This window comes from Schistocerca piceifrons, chromosome 4, assembly GCF_021461385.2.
Source record: "Schistocerca piceifrons isolate TAMUIC-IGC-003096 chromosome 4, iqSchPice1.1, whole genome shotgun sequence".
Taxonomy (NCBI): domain Eukaryota; kingdom Metazoa; phylum Arthropoda; class Insecta; order Orthoptera; family Acrididae; genus Schistocerca; species Schistocerca piceifrons.
Genome location: NC_060141.1, coordinates 406,635,571 through 406,651,542, shown reverse-complemented (window position 1 = coordinate 406,651,542; position 15,972 = coordinate 406,635,571). Strand labels below are relative to the sequence as shown.

Sequence of the window (15,972 nt, the reverse complement as noted above, 5' to 3'; positions counted from 1 at the left end):
TCCCACCGACTGTGAAGTACGGGCTGTTATAAGATTTCATAGTGCTAAGGGCCTAAAAGCGGTCGATATTCATCGTGAGACCTATGTAGTTTACGGAGAAAACATTGAGTGATGGAATGGTAAGAAAGTGTGTGAGAGCATTTAAAGATGGCCGCATTAATGTGCATGATGAACAACGGAGTGAGCGTCCTTCGATCGTTAATGAAAGTTTGGTGCAGGAAGTGGACAATAAGGTGAGAGAAAACAGACGCTTTACGATTTCCTCCTAGCGGGATGACTTTCCTAAGGTTTCTCGTAGTATTTTGTGTAGCATTGTGACCGAGCACTTGAATTACCGAAAATTGTGCTCACGTTAGGTACCGAAAATGTTGTCGGATGTGCACAAAACCAAATGTTTACACAGTGCATTGACTTTCCTTGAGCGGTACCACGACGACGGTGATGATTTCTTAAGCCAAATTGTTATGGGCGATGAAACATGGGTGGCCTACGTCACACCAGAATCAAAGCAACAGACTATGGAATGGCAGCATTCAGATTCACCCAGAAAAGTGAAGTTTAAGCAAACAATTTCTGCCCGGAAAATCATGTGCACAGTTTTTTGGGAAAGAAAAGGAGTACTGCTTGTGGAATTTGTGCCTCGTAATGAGACAATCAATGCAGCAGCTTACTGTAAGACATTGCACAATCTGCGCCGTTCAATTCAGAAGAAAAGACGTGGCAAGTTGAACAAGGGCATCGTTTTGCTGCAAGACAATGCCCGTTCGCATGTGGCGAATCAGACCAAAGATCTCATCACATCTTTTCGATGGGAAACTCTAAATCATCCTCCGTGCAGCCCCGATCTTGCGCTCAGTGACTACCATCTGTTCCTGCACTTGAAGAAACAACTGGGCGGTCAGCGTCTTCATGACGAAGTCAAAACAGTGGTGATGCAGTGGTTAACAAGTCAGGTGGCAGACTTCTATGAGGAGGGTATTCAAAAACTGGGACAACGTTATGACAAGTGCCTCAATATTGACGGAAATTATGTAGAAAAGTTGATTAAGGTACAGGCTTTCATGTAAAAATAAAGGTATTGGGTTATCTTAGCACGTCTTTTTTAAATTTCAAAACGGTACTTGCTTAAAAAACACGCCTCGTGTTTGGCAGAGGTGATATGGACCAAAAGAAGGAAAAAGTGTTTAGTAAACATGAGCTCAGAAATTTATACTTTCAGAGCTATGGGTATGTAGGAGAAGAGATGTTTTCACAGTAGCGATGATGAACAAGTGCAAATAGATCTTAAAGTATGCATTTTAAAGCCCATGTTTACTGGACAGTTTTTCTTGTTTTGCTCCAGACTATCACTTCTCAAGATATGGAAAGCAAATAGCTTCTTTGCAGTAAAAGAGATTTATTGCACAGTATCGAAGATGTAGTGCTCGGATCTTAAGGTACTATATGATTATATGACTGCCGAACAATTGCTGCAAGCAGTAACATCCACTACATATGTGGAAATATGCATACAAAGCCGTATATCAAGTGGAACCACCAAATACACTGAAGAGCCAAAGAAACTGGTGCACCTGCTTAATATCGTGTTAGGCCCTCGCGAACACGATAAGTGCCCCAACACGACGTGGCATGGACTCGACTAATGACTGAAGTAGTGCTGGATGGAACTGTCACCACGAATCCTGCAGGACTGTCCATAAATCCGTCAGAGTATGAGGGGAGGAGATCTCTTCTGAACAGCTTGTTGCAAGGCATTCAAGATAGGCTCAATAATGTTAATGTTTGGGGAATTTGGTGGCCAGCGGAAGTGTTTAAACTCAGAAGAGTGTATCTGGAGCCACTCTATAGAAATTCTGGACATGTGGAATGTCGCATTGTCCTCCCGGAATTTCCGAAGTCCGTCGGAAATGCACAATGGACATGAATGATTTCAGGTGATCAGTCAGGATGTTTACGTACGTGTCACCTGTCAGAGTTGTATCTAGAAGTATCAGGGGTCCCACATCACTCGAACTACGCACGCCCCACACCATTACAGAGCCTCCACCATCTTGAAGAGTTCTCTGCTGACATGCAGGCTCCATCGATTCATGAGGTTGTCTCTATACCTGTAAGCATCCATCCGCTCGATGCAATTTGAAAGGAGACTCCTCCGACCAGGCAACATGTTTCCAGTCATCAACAGTTCAATGTCGGTGGTGACGGTCCAGGGAAGGCGTAAAGCTTTGTGTCGTGCAGTCATCAGTGGTACGCGAGTGGGTCTTCGGATCCGAAAGCCCATATGTTCCGAAAGCCGTATGTTCCGTTGAATGATTTGCACGCTGACACTTCAGTTCTTCGTTGGTCCCGTTCTTGCAGAGTCTTTTTCCGGCCGCAGCGATGTCGGAAATTTGATGTTTTACCGGTTTCCTGGTATTCACGGCACACTCGTGAAATGGTCGTACGGGAAAATCCCCACTTCATCGCTACCTCTGAGATGCTGTGTCCCATCGCTCGTTCGCCGACTATAATACCACGTTCAAATTCACTTAAATCTTGATAACCTGCCATTGTAGCAGCAGTAACCGATCTAGCAACTGCGCCAGACCCTTGTTGTTTTATATAGGCATTGCCGACCCCAGCGCCGTATCCTCTGGGGTGAATACGCATGCGTGTACCAGTTTCTCTGGCGCTTCAGTGTAAAACTAACTGTCGGATAGGTAGATGCCAGGCGGCTCGTTGAAGAATTCCTGGGAAGCGAGGAGGGCTGATACAGTAATCAAGAAGAGACCCAAAGAAGAGTTGCTCCTCGTCAAACGTACGTCTAATAAGCGCGAAAGCGTCACGAAAATGCTCACCCAAAACCAGGGGTAGACGCTGCAAGAGCCTATTATTTATTATGTTGCGGTTTCCTGTTAAAATTCCGAGAGCGTCTGGAAAAGTCAATCAAATTATTGCTTCGTACTATTCCTGTAGGCAGGGTGTTTTAAAATTTCCGTTAGAATTTTATAGGACTTGTAGAGGGGCTGAGTCCATAATATTTTGACTAGGAAACGATGGCCGGAAACGTACCGTTTCCGTGCTACAGCCGTTTGAAAACATGTTTGCTAGGTAGGTAGGCAACAGGGTAGTCATGGAGGGAGGGGGTTACATCGGATCGGCTTATGTCATTTGGCATCTGTTCTACGTCTCTGACCTGGTTCGAGTCTACTTCACGTGCCTGTGAGTGTTAGAGCAACATGATTGAGTAGACGTTTGCAGATTACACCGACATGATCCTTTTGAATGGCGAAGCTCATGGGAGTGGAAGAGCTGCTCGTCACCTTCATGAAGATCGTTCTCCACAACGCCCGATTCCATCGCATACCCTTTTCGCCACAATTACGCAACGGCTTCGAGAAAGGGTAACTTCACCACCGTCAGCAGGCGTGACTTGTGCTCCAAGGAGACGCCGCACACCCGAATTGGAAGAAACCGTATTGTATCACGTAGAAGGAAACGCATCAACGAGTACGCGAGCGATTTCTTTGGCTATGAATGAGTAGAATTATAAAACGAGTGATGTACTGTGTTGCGGCTATTTAATTACCTATAAAAGTAGTCGCGTTACCAACCCTTTTTAAAGTGGTTGTAGCACGGAAACGGTGCGTTTCCGAGCATGGATTCCAATTCAAAATATGATCTACTCACCCCCCCCCCCCCCCCCTCTACAATCCCTAGAAGTTTATAATGGGAATCGCCGAACACCCTGTATAAAAGGGAATGTCTTGATTGACTGACCCACCATCGCCCAGCGCAAATCGCTACTATAAAAACATGAAGTTTGGAGAGGGCGTTGAACTTATACTGAAGGCGTGGTTTAAGAAGAGTTTTTTCAAAATTCCAACCCTAAGGGAGTGAAATAGCGGATGAAAAGTTTTTTTGAAAATATGTCGCTATTAAGGCAATTTTGAAGCTAGGACTATGGCAATTGGTGTTTGGTTTTTCTGTCGGAAAGAAAGAAATTAGTGCTTCAGCATTTTTTAAATTTAACACCTATGGGGCGAAATAGTGGGTGAAACTTTTTTTAAATAAATCATTATTAAAGAACTTCTAAAGTGTTTCGCGCAGAACATACATTAATCTTCGCTAACATTTGGTTTAAGAATCATGAAAGAAGGTTGTATACGTGAATGAGACCTGGAGACACCAGAAGGTTTCAGATTGATTATATAATTGTAAGACAGAAATTTCGGAACCAGACATTATAAGACATTTCCAGGAGCAGATGTGGATTCAGACTACAGTATATTCGTTCTGAACTGTAGATTAAAACTGAAGAAATTGCAAAAACATAGGAAAGTAAGGAGGTGGGACTTGGATTAATTGAAAGAACCAGAGGTTGTTGAGAGTTTCAGAGGGATGATTAAGGAACGGTTGACAAGAACAGGGGAAAGGAATACAGTAGAAGACGAATGGGCAGCTTTAAGACATGAAATAGTGAAGGCAGCATAGGATCAAATAGGTAAAAAGACAAGGCCAAGTAGAGATCCTTGGATAACACAGGAGATATTGAATTTAATTGATGAAAGGAGAAAATATAAAAGTGCAGCAAAGGAAGCAGGCGAAAGGGAATACAAACGTCTAAAAACTGAGGTTGATAGGAAGTGCAAAATGGCTAAACAAGAGTGAGTAGAGGACACATCTAAGGATTTAGAAACATACTTCAGTGGCGAAAAAGTAGATACCGCCTAAAGAAAAATTAAAGAGGCCTTTTGAGAGAAGAGAACCACAAGTATGAGTGTCAAGAGCTTAAGTGGAAAAGCAGTCCTAAGCAAAGAAGAAAAAACTGAAATGTGGAAGGAGTATATAGAGGGTCTATACAATGGAGATGAACTTAGAGGTACTATTAGAAAAATGGAAGAGGATGTAGATGAAGATGAGGTGGGACATACTGTATTACTCTGACAGAGCACTGTAAGACCTAAGTCGAAACAAGGCCCTGGGAGTAGACGACATTCCGTAAGAACTACTGATAGTTTTGGGAGAGCCAGTCATGAAGAACTCTACCATTTGGTGCACAAGATGTATGAGACAGGCGAAATACCCCCAAACTTCAAGAACATAAGAGTTACAATCCCGAAGAAAGCCGACGCCTACAGGTGCGAGTATAAGTGCAAAATACTACCACGAATTCTTTACAGAAGAATGAAAAACCTCGTTGAAGCCGACCTCAGGGGAAGATCAGTGTGGGTTTCGGAGAAACGTAGGAACGCACAAGACAATACTGATCCTACGACTTCTCTCAGAAGGTAGACTAAGGAAAGGCAAACCTACGTTTACAGCATTTGTAGACTTAGAGAAAGTTTTTGACAGTCTTGATTGGGATACTCTCATTGAAATTCTGAAGGTAGCAGGGGTAAAATGCTGGGAACGAAAGGCTATTTACGACTTGTACAACAGCCAGACGGCAGTTATTAGAGTCGAGGAACATTAAAGGGAAGCATTGGTTGAAAAGGGAGAGAGACTGGGTTGTGGTCTATCCCCGATGTCATTCGATCTGTACACTAAGGAAGAAGTAAAAGAAACCAAAAAAAAAATTTGGTGTAGGAGTTGAGGCCCAAGGAGAAGAAGTTGTAACTTTGAGGTTTGCCGATGGAGTTGTAATTCTGTCAGAGACAGCAAAGGAGATGGAAGAGCAGTCGAACGGATTGGATAGTGTTTTGAAAGGATGATATAACATGAACGTCAACAAAAGCAAAACAAAGATAATAGAGTGTAGTCGAATTAAATCAGGTAATGGCGAAGAAATTAGATCAGGAAACGAGGTACTTAAAGTAGTAGATAAATTTTGCCATTTGGGCAGCAAAATAACTGATTACGGCCGAAGTATAGAGAATACGAAATGTAGACTGCCAATGGCAAGGAAGAAGATAAATTCGTCAACAGCAAATATAGACTATGTTATGAAGTCTTTTGTGAAGGTATTTTTCTGGAGTGTAGCCATATACGCAAGTGAAACAGGGTCGATAAACAGTTTAGACAAGAAGAGAATACAAGCTTTTGAAATGTGCTGCGGAAAAATACTGAAGATAGATGGGTAGATTACGTAACTGATGAGGAGGTACTGAATGGAACTGGAGAGAAAAGAAAGTTGGGGCACAAACTGACTAAAAGAAGGGATCTGTCGACAGGACAGATTCTGAGACATCAAGAGATCGCCAATTTAGTATTGGAGGGAAGCACAGGGCGTAAAAATCGCAGAGGGAGGCCACGAGACGAATAAATTAAGTAGATTCATAGGGATATAGGTTGAAGTAGTTGTTAGGAGATGACGAGGCTTGCACAAGATAGAGTAGCATGGAGAGCTGCATAAAACCAGTCTTCAGACTGAAGACCACAACAACAAAAAAGCATTTGTAAAGGTACATCTATGAAATTTGGTATCTGACTCCTTCGTTAGGTATAAAGAAAATCCGAGTTATAGTGTTCCTCGAAATTCAGCCCCTAAGAGGATGAAATACGGGAAAAATGGTTTTGAAAATATTTAATTGTGAAAGCATTTTTAAAGCTAAATCTAAGAACTTCTGTATTTGGCTTCTCGGCTAAAAATACGAGGGTTGTCCAGGAAGTCAGTTCCGATCGGTCGCGTATGGAAACCACTGGGAAAATCCGGTAAAGCTTTGCACAGATGTGTTGGGCAGTGTCTCCAGTATGCCTGTCGATCGTGTCGCGTAGCTCTTTTCAGTTCTGAGTGAACAGTAAGCTCGTAAAGATGCATAGGGCATAGCGTCTCTCGCCAAGTATGGGGGTATGGTTAGAGATTTTGCCTGTGTCATGCAGCCCACATAACACAACTGTTGAGCAATTCCTTCTTCATGCCAATTCTCGGCCGCACACTGCAGGGGCAATGAAGACGCTCCTGCAGCATTTCCGATGAGAAATGTTTGATCACTCACAATACAGTTCGTAATTGGCTCTCACTGAGTCTCATCTCTGCTCACAAGAACCACTGGCTATGAAGACAAAAATTTTCCGCAGAAACGAGCTGCAGACCAGTGTAGATAACTGGTCGAAAGCACAGTCGGCTGCTTTCTATGACAACGATATTGGAAAGTTGATGCAACACTACGACAAACCTCGAAGTTGGTTGGTTGGTTGTTTGGGGGAAGAGACCAAACAGCGAGGTTATCGGTCTCATAGGGTTAGGGAAGAATGGGGAAGGAAGTCGGCCGTGCGCTTTCAAAGGAACCATCCCGGCATTTGCCTGGAGCGATTTAGGGAAATCACGGAAAACCTAAATCAGGATGGCCGGACGCGGGATTGAACCGTCGTCCTTCCGAATGCGAGTCCAGTGTCTCGAAGTTGGAGCGGCGACTATGTAGACAAGTAGGAGGAAGGTGTACTTACTTGCTGCAAATGAAACGTTTCTGGTTTTCACTGTGGTTTCTATTTCGCGAACTTACTTTCTGGACAACCCTAGTAAATAGTATGCATTTAAGTGTTTGTAGAAATTCAACCCCTAAGGGGGTAAAAAAAGAGATGGAAGTTTGTATAGAAATATTTGATTGTGAAAGCGTTTTTGAAACTAAGAAAATTTGTATTTGGCTTCCCAGTTAACAATTAAAAAAATACGTGTTTCCTTGTTTTTTAGACAATCAACTCTTAAGGGGGTGAAATAAGGGATGAAAATTTTTCTGAAAATATTTCATTACATTGAAACATATTTGAAGCTAAATCTATGAAACCTGGCATTTGACTTGTAAATAAATGTACCTTTAGGGGATGAAAGTTTTTATGGAATTATCGTCACAAGAACTCAAAGGCAGCATTATCGGTAATAAAGACTTCCGACTCCAGCAATTCGGAAAAGACCATGCTTCCATGTCCTTCATTAGGATGAAAAGTTTAGTTGATGGTCCAATTTTTGAACAATATAAAATTCGATTAAAGGAAAATAAAAAAAAAAAACTGTGCAGACCGTACAGTCTACACGAGCGAAGCAGAGGGCTACAAATTAGTATGTGTGTATATATCTCGCGAAAAGATCATGTTGGTAATATTAGTAATACTGAAGTTCGCACTGAGACTTAACGAATACCAGCTTTATTCCTGGGCACCATTTGCGGCTGATCGGGAAAGGGAAAGTGTATGGTACACGAAGTACCGTCCACCGCTCACCATGTAGTGGTTTGCGGATTATAAAGGTAGATGTATTAATAGCAGTCGAACCTGGGCCTCGTCTTCGGTGGACAATGCTCCTAACAACTACGCTGAAAACTCACCATTCGTCTCAAAGCTTCAAACTGCCAGTGCCTCTTCTACTTTCTGAAGCACAGACAATTATTCATAACACTGAATGTGTCCTGAGTTGTCTCGATAGAGAGAAAATAAAATTGATTCTAGAGACTCGGGAAGTGGTACCAGAAACACAAAAAGCTTTTGTTTGGAATAAAGCTACAGAGATAAGCAGACATAGCATGGTCCTGACGTGTATGATATGGTATCGATTTAGCCGCTACCAATTCTGGATTTTTTTTTTTTTTCTGTGGTCAGGTGGAGCTACTGTATCCAGAGCCAGGCTACGTGGAAATCGACCCCGAAACGCTGTGGGATGCAGTTCTTGGCGTCCTCAAGGGTGCTCTAACAGGTCAGGCTATAAAATACTCTGCTATCTTCAGAAATAGTATAGTTGATTTTTCGTTGACGCTTCACTGGATGCTGCCGTCAGCCGGAGAAATATTTACCTAAGCGCCAACTTTTTTTTTACAACGCTTGTCTTTGATGTCACTGTCTTCCTCCTTCCAGAACTAATTGCATAGTTTCCTACAATTCAGTTGCTTCCACAGCAGAAACTAGATATGTACATTTTTTAAAAAAATAATGGACTTGTGGTTTACAAAATTTTGTTCTCAAGTTCATCAGATGGTGACATAAATTGTCCGTAACAAAGATTTTAGCAGCTTTGTGGTGCTATGCATGAAAATGCCTTTTATAAAACTGAGGAGCACAACCTAAAGAGGATGAGAAAAAAAGGGACAACATAGCAAAGTTCACTGAACAGATTTGGACAATGAGAAGTGAATGATTACCTCTCAAAACTGCTAGGGAGAAGAGATCAGCCGGCCGAGCGATTCTAGGCGCTTCAGTCTGGAACCGCGTGACCGCTACGGTCGCAGGTTCGAATCCTGTCTCGGGAATGGATGTTTATGATGTCCTTAGGTTAGTAGGTTTAAGTAGTTCTAAGTTCTAGGGGACTGATGGCCTCAGATGTTAAGTCCCATAGTGCTCAGAGCCATCTGAACCATTTGAAGAAGAGATCAAGGGGGACCAAAATAAATACGGCGAGAAAAGTATTTTCACCATTGACGCTGTGTGACACGAAACGCGACTCATCCGACCAGGCGACACTTTTCCATTCATGCACGATCCAATCGCTATGACGCCTTGCCCACTCCGAACTTACGAGGGTCAGTCAAAAAGTAATGCCTCCTATTTTTTTTTCTACGTTTAATTGTCAGGAAATTTAAATGCAATTACATAGGTTGAAAACCACAACATTGAGGATCATTTTGTCATTTTTCAATGTAATCTCCGCCCATCTCTACAGTTTTGGTCCATCTTTGAACAAGGGCATGTATCCCAGCACGGTAAAAATCACAGCTCTGCTTCCTAAGCCATTGACGCACGGATGTTTTGACGGCCTCCTCATCTTCAAAATGAATCCCACGATGAGCTTCTTTTAGTGGCCCGAACAGATGGAAGTCTGATGGTGCCAGGTCAGGGCTGTATGGGGGATGAGGCAAAACTTCCCATCCAATTTTGACAATCTCGTCAGAGGTGTGACGACTGGTGTGTGGTCTTGCATTGTCATGCAAAAGAAGAACATCTGCCATTGATTTTGTTGGGCGAACTCGCTGAAGACGTGCTTTAAGTTTGTTGAGGGTTGTGAGGTATTGAACAGAATTTATTGTGCATCCCTGCTCCCAAAAATCAACCAGAATCACACCCTCTGTATCCCAGAAAACTGTTGCCATAACTTTCCCTGCCGATCGCACAGTTTTGAATTTTTTCTTCCTCGGCGAGCTTGTGTGACGCCACTCCATTGACTGCCTCTTTGATTCGGGTTCAAAAAAATGCACCCATGTTTCGTCCCCGGTCACAATTTTTTTCAGAAACTCATCTCCCTCCAAACGGAAGCGCTGCAAGTGTTGGGAGGCTATTGTTTTCCTTGCCTCTTTATTCTGATCGGTTAACATTCTTGGAACCCACCGTGCACAAACTTTTGAGTACCCCAATTGTTTAATAATCGTGATCACACTGCCTTTACTAAGAGAAATAATGCGACACACTTCATCTGCAGTCACCCGACGGTCACCACGAATGATGTCATCAACTTGCTGAATGTTGTGTGGAGTCACTGCACTCACCGTCCTGCCGCTCCGCTTTTCGTCAGTCAACGGTGTTTGCCCTTCAGCTTCCTTACAACGACGAACCCATCGTCTAACAGTGCTGACATCCACTGTCACAACACCATACACCTTCTTCAGTCTTTCATGAATGCGTATGGGCGTTTCACCTTCTGCATTCAAGAATTCAATCACACAACGCTGTCTCAAACGAACATCGATGTCGGCCATCTTACAAACTTCTGCTGTGCTGCCACCTGTTGACACAGAAAGTTACTACTGCAGTGGATTGCAGAAGAAGGTTTGAGGAATGGCGCCAAATTCAAATTTTTCACTAAACTTAATTTCTTTAAGTAGAAAAAAAATGGGAGGCATTACTTTTTGACCGACCCTCGTAATTGGCGATGTCATTGGGTCAATACTGAAACACGTTGGGTTTATTTACCGCGGAGCACAATATTCAGCTATTTGCAGTAAACCGTGTGCTCCGGAACACTGCACCAGCACTGTACTGTGTCGTAAGATCTGCCACAGATCGCCGCCTATTCTACTTTATAGAGCGGGCAATCCTCCGTCCTTTACGTTCCGTGATAAGGCATGGACATGCAACACTTGTCGCGTACTCGTAGTTCCAACGTCGTTCAGTTTCTTTCCGTAGATACTCACGACGGCAGTACGCGAACAGCTGACCAGCCTCGCCGTTTCAAAGGTGCTTTGTTCCCAGGCCCCGGGCTATAATAATCTGCCCTTCATCAAAGTCGTTTGTGTCAGTGGATTCTCTTTCGCGTCTCGTATCGTCGCTAGAATGATTCCCCATTCGTCTCTGCTCCATTTATATACTTTCGTCACTGAATCTGGTGCCCGCAGCACCACCTGGTGGCATTCGATCTCTCGTTAGGCAGTAATCAGTGGTGAAGATTGTCATGTGAGAATATTATCAAATAGGACCTGCACCTTTATCGTTTCAAATTTTATGCTGTGGATGAGGTACACTGAGGTAATAAAAGTCATGGGATAGCGATTCGCATATAGTTGTCATCTGTGCTCAGGTGATTCATGTGAAAAGGTTTCCAACGTGTTCATGGCTGCTCGACGGGAATTAACACACTTAGAACGCGGATTGGTAGTTGCAACTAGATGTATAGGACAGTCCATTTCGGAAATCGTTAGGGAATTCAAGTTCCGGCGTCGACAGTGGCAAGAGTGTGCCGAGAATACCAAGTTTCAGACGTTACTTCTCATCACGGACAATGCAGTGGCTGACGGACTTCACTTAACGACCGAGAACAGCGACATTTACGAAGAGTTGTCAGTGCTAACAGACAAGCAACACTGCGCGAAATAACCGTAGAAATCAATGTGGGACGCACGACCAAAGTATCTGTAAGCAGATTGCGACGAAATTTGGCGTTAATGAGATGTGGCAGCAGACGACAGACACAAGTGCCTTTGCTAACAGCATGACATCGTCTGCAGCAGCCGTCCAGGAATCGTGATCGTAGCGGTTCGACCTTCGACGAGTGGAAAATCTTGGCCTGGTCAGATGAGTTGCGATCTCAGATGATAAGAGCTGATGATGGGGTTAGATTGTAGCGCAGACCCCACGAAGCCATGGACCCACGTTGTCAACATGGTACTGTGCGAGTTGGTGGTGGAACCATGATGGTGTGGGCTGTTTTCATGGAATGGAATGGGTCCTCTGGATGTTCAGCTACTTAGAGACCATTTTCAGCTATTCCCAAACAATGATTGAATCTTTGTGGGTGACAATGTGTCATGTCACTGGACCACAATTCTTCGTGACTGTTTTGAAGAACATTCTGGACCATTCAAGCAAATCATTTGACCACCCAGATCACCCGACATGAATCCCGTCGAACATTTATTGGCCACGATCGAGAGGCCAGTTCGTGTTCAAAATATTGCACCAGCAACACTTTTACAATTATGGACAGCTACAGGACTTTCAACGACTTGTTGATTCTGTGCCACGTCGAGTTGCTGCACCACGCCAGGCAAAAGGAGGTCCGATACAATATTGGGAGATATCCTATGACTTTTGTCACCTCAGTGTCAAGCTATCAGTCCAACCCTTGCTTGCCACTTCAGCGATGGTTTCTGAACACCGTGATAATGGAACATCTGGATATCTTCTTCTTCTTCCATATCAAGGAATGGATGTTGGTCCGTTCTGAACCTAAAGAATTTAACAAAATTGCTGTTTCTGTCTCTTCATTGAACGTCCCATATCCCGTTTTCTAGTTTGGTTGAAACGTAGTGCTTGCCAAGGCAGGCGCTCAGGTGGCACCCTTTTTACGTGGTTGTACTAGTTTTTTAGTACTGTCAGTTGTCTAGACCTCCTGTTCTGGATGTCTTCAGAAACGAACGAGGAAGTTGGCTCAGTGGTAATATATTAACAGATCAAATGGTTCAGATGGCTCTGAGCACTATGGGCCTTCACATCTGAGGTCATCAGTCCCTTAGAACTTAGAACTACGTAAACCTAACTAACCTAAGGACATCACACACATCCATGCCCGAGGCAGGATTCGAACCTGCGACCGTAGCAGTCGCACGGTTCCGGACTAAAGTGCCTAGAACCGCTCGGCCACAGCGGCCGGCCATTATCTGATCAAAAGTATCCAGAAACCCCTATGTATTACGGAATTCACCACTAGATGCCCCCAAGAGGCGGATCCGTTAGTATAAAAGGAACCGGGGAGTATGGTTTTGTCATTGGCGAAGCGGTAACAATAGAACGGGTTGGTCAGTAGAGCTCAGTGACCTTGAATGCGATCGAGTCCTTGGATGTCACTTGTGCAACAGACCCATCAGGGATAGTTCAACCCCTTTCAAGCTGCTCAAGCCGACTGCTGGTGATTCGATAGTGAGTTGGAAACGCGAAGGAACAACCATAGGCCAACCGAGATCAGGCAGACCTCCTTTACTGACGGACAGTGTTCGTCATGTTTCGTGGAGGGAGCTGCAAAAATCGCATGAAATCAGCGGAAGTAATTACTCGTGAGCTACAGAGTACAGACAAAAGTCCATCTGACACAAAAACTGTGAGTAGGGAGTAAAAAATAGTGGGGTACGATGTTCGAGGAGCTCATCATAAACCACACATTCTTGTAGTCAGTGTTAAGCGACGCTATAGGCGGTGTTAAGAGCGACTCCACTGCACAGTGGATGAATCACGTTACAGCCTGGGGAATCCGATGGAAAGGGCTTGGGTTTGGCGAATGCGCGGATATACACTGAGGAGCCAGAGAAACTAGTACACCTGCCTAATATCGTGTAGTACTCCCGCGAGCATGCAAAAGTTCTGCAGCACGACGTGGCGTGGACTCGACTAATGTGTGACGCTGGAGGGAACTGACATGAATACTGCAGGGCTGTCCATAAATCCGTAAGAGTACGGGGGGGGGGGGGGGATGGAGATCTCCTCTGAACAGCACGTTGCAAAGCATCCCAGATATGCTCAATGTTCATGTCTGAGCCATTTGGTGGCCAGGGGAAGTGTTTCAACTCAGAAGAATGTTCCTGGAGCCACTCTGTAGCAATTTTGGACATGTGTATTTGTCGCATTGTCCTGCTGAAATTGTCCAAGTCCATCGAAATGCACAATGGAAATGAATGGATGCAGATAATCAGACAGGATGCTTACGTACATGTCACCTGTCAGAGTCGTATCTAGACGTATCAGGGGTCCCATATCACTCAAACTGCATACGCCCCACACTATTACAGAGCCTCAACTAGCTTGAAAAATCTCCTGCTAAAATACAGGGTCCATCGATTCATAAGGTTGTCTCCATACCCGTACACGTCCATACGCTCGATACAGTTTGAAACTAGACGCGTCCGACTAGGCAAACTGTCTTCAGTCATCAACAGTCCGATGTCGACGCTGACGAGCCCGGGCGAAGCGTAAAGCTTTGTGTCGTGCAGTCATCAAGTGTACACGAGTGGGCCTTCGGCTCCGAAAGCCCATATCGATGATGTTTCGTCGAATGGTTCGCACGCTGACACTTGTTGATGGCCCAGCACTGAAATCTACAGCAGTTTGCGGAGAGGTTGCACTTCTGTCTCGTTGAATTCTCTTTAGTCGTCGTTGGTCCCGTTCTTGCAGGATCTTTTTCCGGCCGCAGCGATGTCAGAGATTTGATGTTTTACCGTATTCCTGATATTCACAGTACACTCGTGAAATGGTCGTGCGGGAAAATTCCCACTTCGTCGCTATCTCGGAGATGCTGTGTCCCATCGCTTGTGCGCCGACTATAACGCCACGTTCAAACTCACTTAAATGTAGATAACCTGCCATTGTAGCAGCAGTAAACGATCTAACTGCACCAGACACTTTTAGTCTTATGTAGGCGTTGCCGACTGCAGTGCCGTATTTTGCTTGTTTACATATCTCTGTATTTGAATATGCATTCTTTGGCGCTCCAGTGTAGTTAACTGCCATCATGTGTAGTACCAACAGTAAGGTACAGAGGAAGTGGTGTTACGGTATACGGATCCCTTTCGCGGTTAGGATGTGGTTTCCTTATTGCACTAAAAAGAACGATGTACAGCATTGTGTAAAGCTTATGGTAGAGGAAGAGCTCTGAGACGATGATTGTAACAGCAAAGCAGTGCATCCTGTCACAAAGCAGCATTTGTGCGTCAGTGGTTTGTGGACAGTAAGATTCCTGCAATGGTCGGGCTGACGAGAGTCCCGACCTGAACTCAATGACACGCCTTTCTGATGAATTATAATATTCAAACACCTCACTGAAATTGTCCCCAGCAGACTTCAAGCCGTCACAAAGGCGAAATGTGGATTATTAATGTCCACTAACAGATATGATTGTCGGAAGGACAGACTCAGCATACAGGAAAGTAAAAACATCCTTTGGTGACATTAAAAGCAACGGTGGTAACGTTAAGAGCGCAACGGGAATTCCACTGTTAAATGCAGAGCAGAGAGCAGATAGGTGGAAAGAATACATTGAAAGACTCTATGAGGGTGAAGATTTGTCTGGTGTGATAGAAGGAGAAACAGGAGTCGATTTAGAAGAGATAGGGGATCCAGTATTAGAATCGGAATTTAAAAGAGCTTTGGAGGACTTACGGTCAAATAAGGCAAAAGGGATAGATAACATTCTATCAGAATTTCTAAAATCATTGGGGGAAGTGGCAACAAAACGACTATTCACGTTGGTGTGTAGAATATATGAGTCTGGCGATATACCATCTGACTTTCGGAAAAGCGTCATCCACACAATTCCGAAAACGGCAAGAGCTGACAAGTGCGAGAATTATCGCACAATCAGTTTAACAGCTCATGCATCGAAGCTGCTTACAAGAATAATATACAGAAGAATGGAAAAGAAAATTGGGTATGCGCTAGGTGACGATCAGTTTGGCTTTAGGAAAAGTAAAGGGACGAGAGAGCAATTCTGACGCTGCGGCTAATAATGGAAGCAAGGCTAAAGAAAAATCAAGACACTTTCATAGGATTTGTCGACCTGGAAAAAGCGTTCGACAATATAAAATGGTGCAAGCTGTTCGAGATTCTGAAAAAAGTAGGGGTAAGGTATAGGGAGAGACGGGTCATATA

The 15,972-nt window shown here is 44.0% G+C and overlaps 1 protein-coding gene across 1 annotated transcript in view; it reads left to right on the top strand.

Moving 5' to 3' along the window:
* The window catches only part of LOC124794885 (putative glycerol kinase 5), a 405,885-nt gene that overhangs the window by 5,707 nt on the left and 384,206 nt on the right, over positions 1–15,972 (top strand). Inside the window, exon 2 of the mRNA XM_047258580.1 lies at positions 8,515–8,608. Coding sequence (XP_047114536.1) covers positions 8,515–8,608 — 94 coding nt within the window. The remainder of the gene's footprint in view (positions 1–8,514; positions 8,609–15,972) is intronic.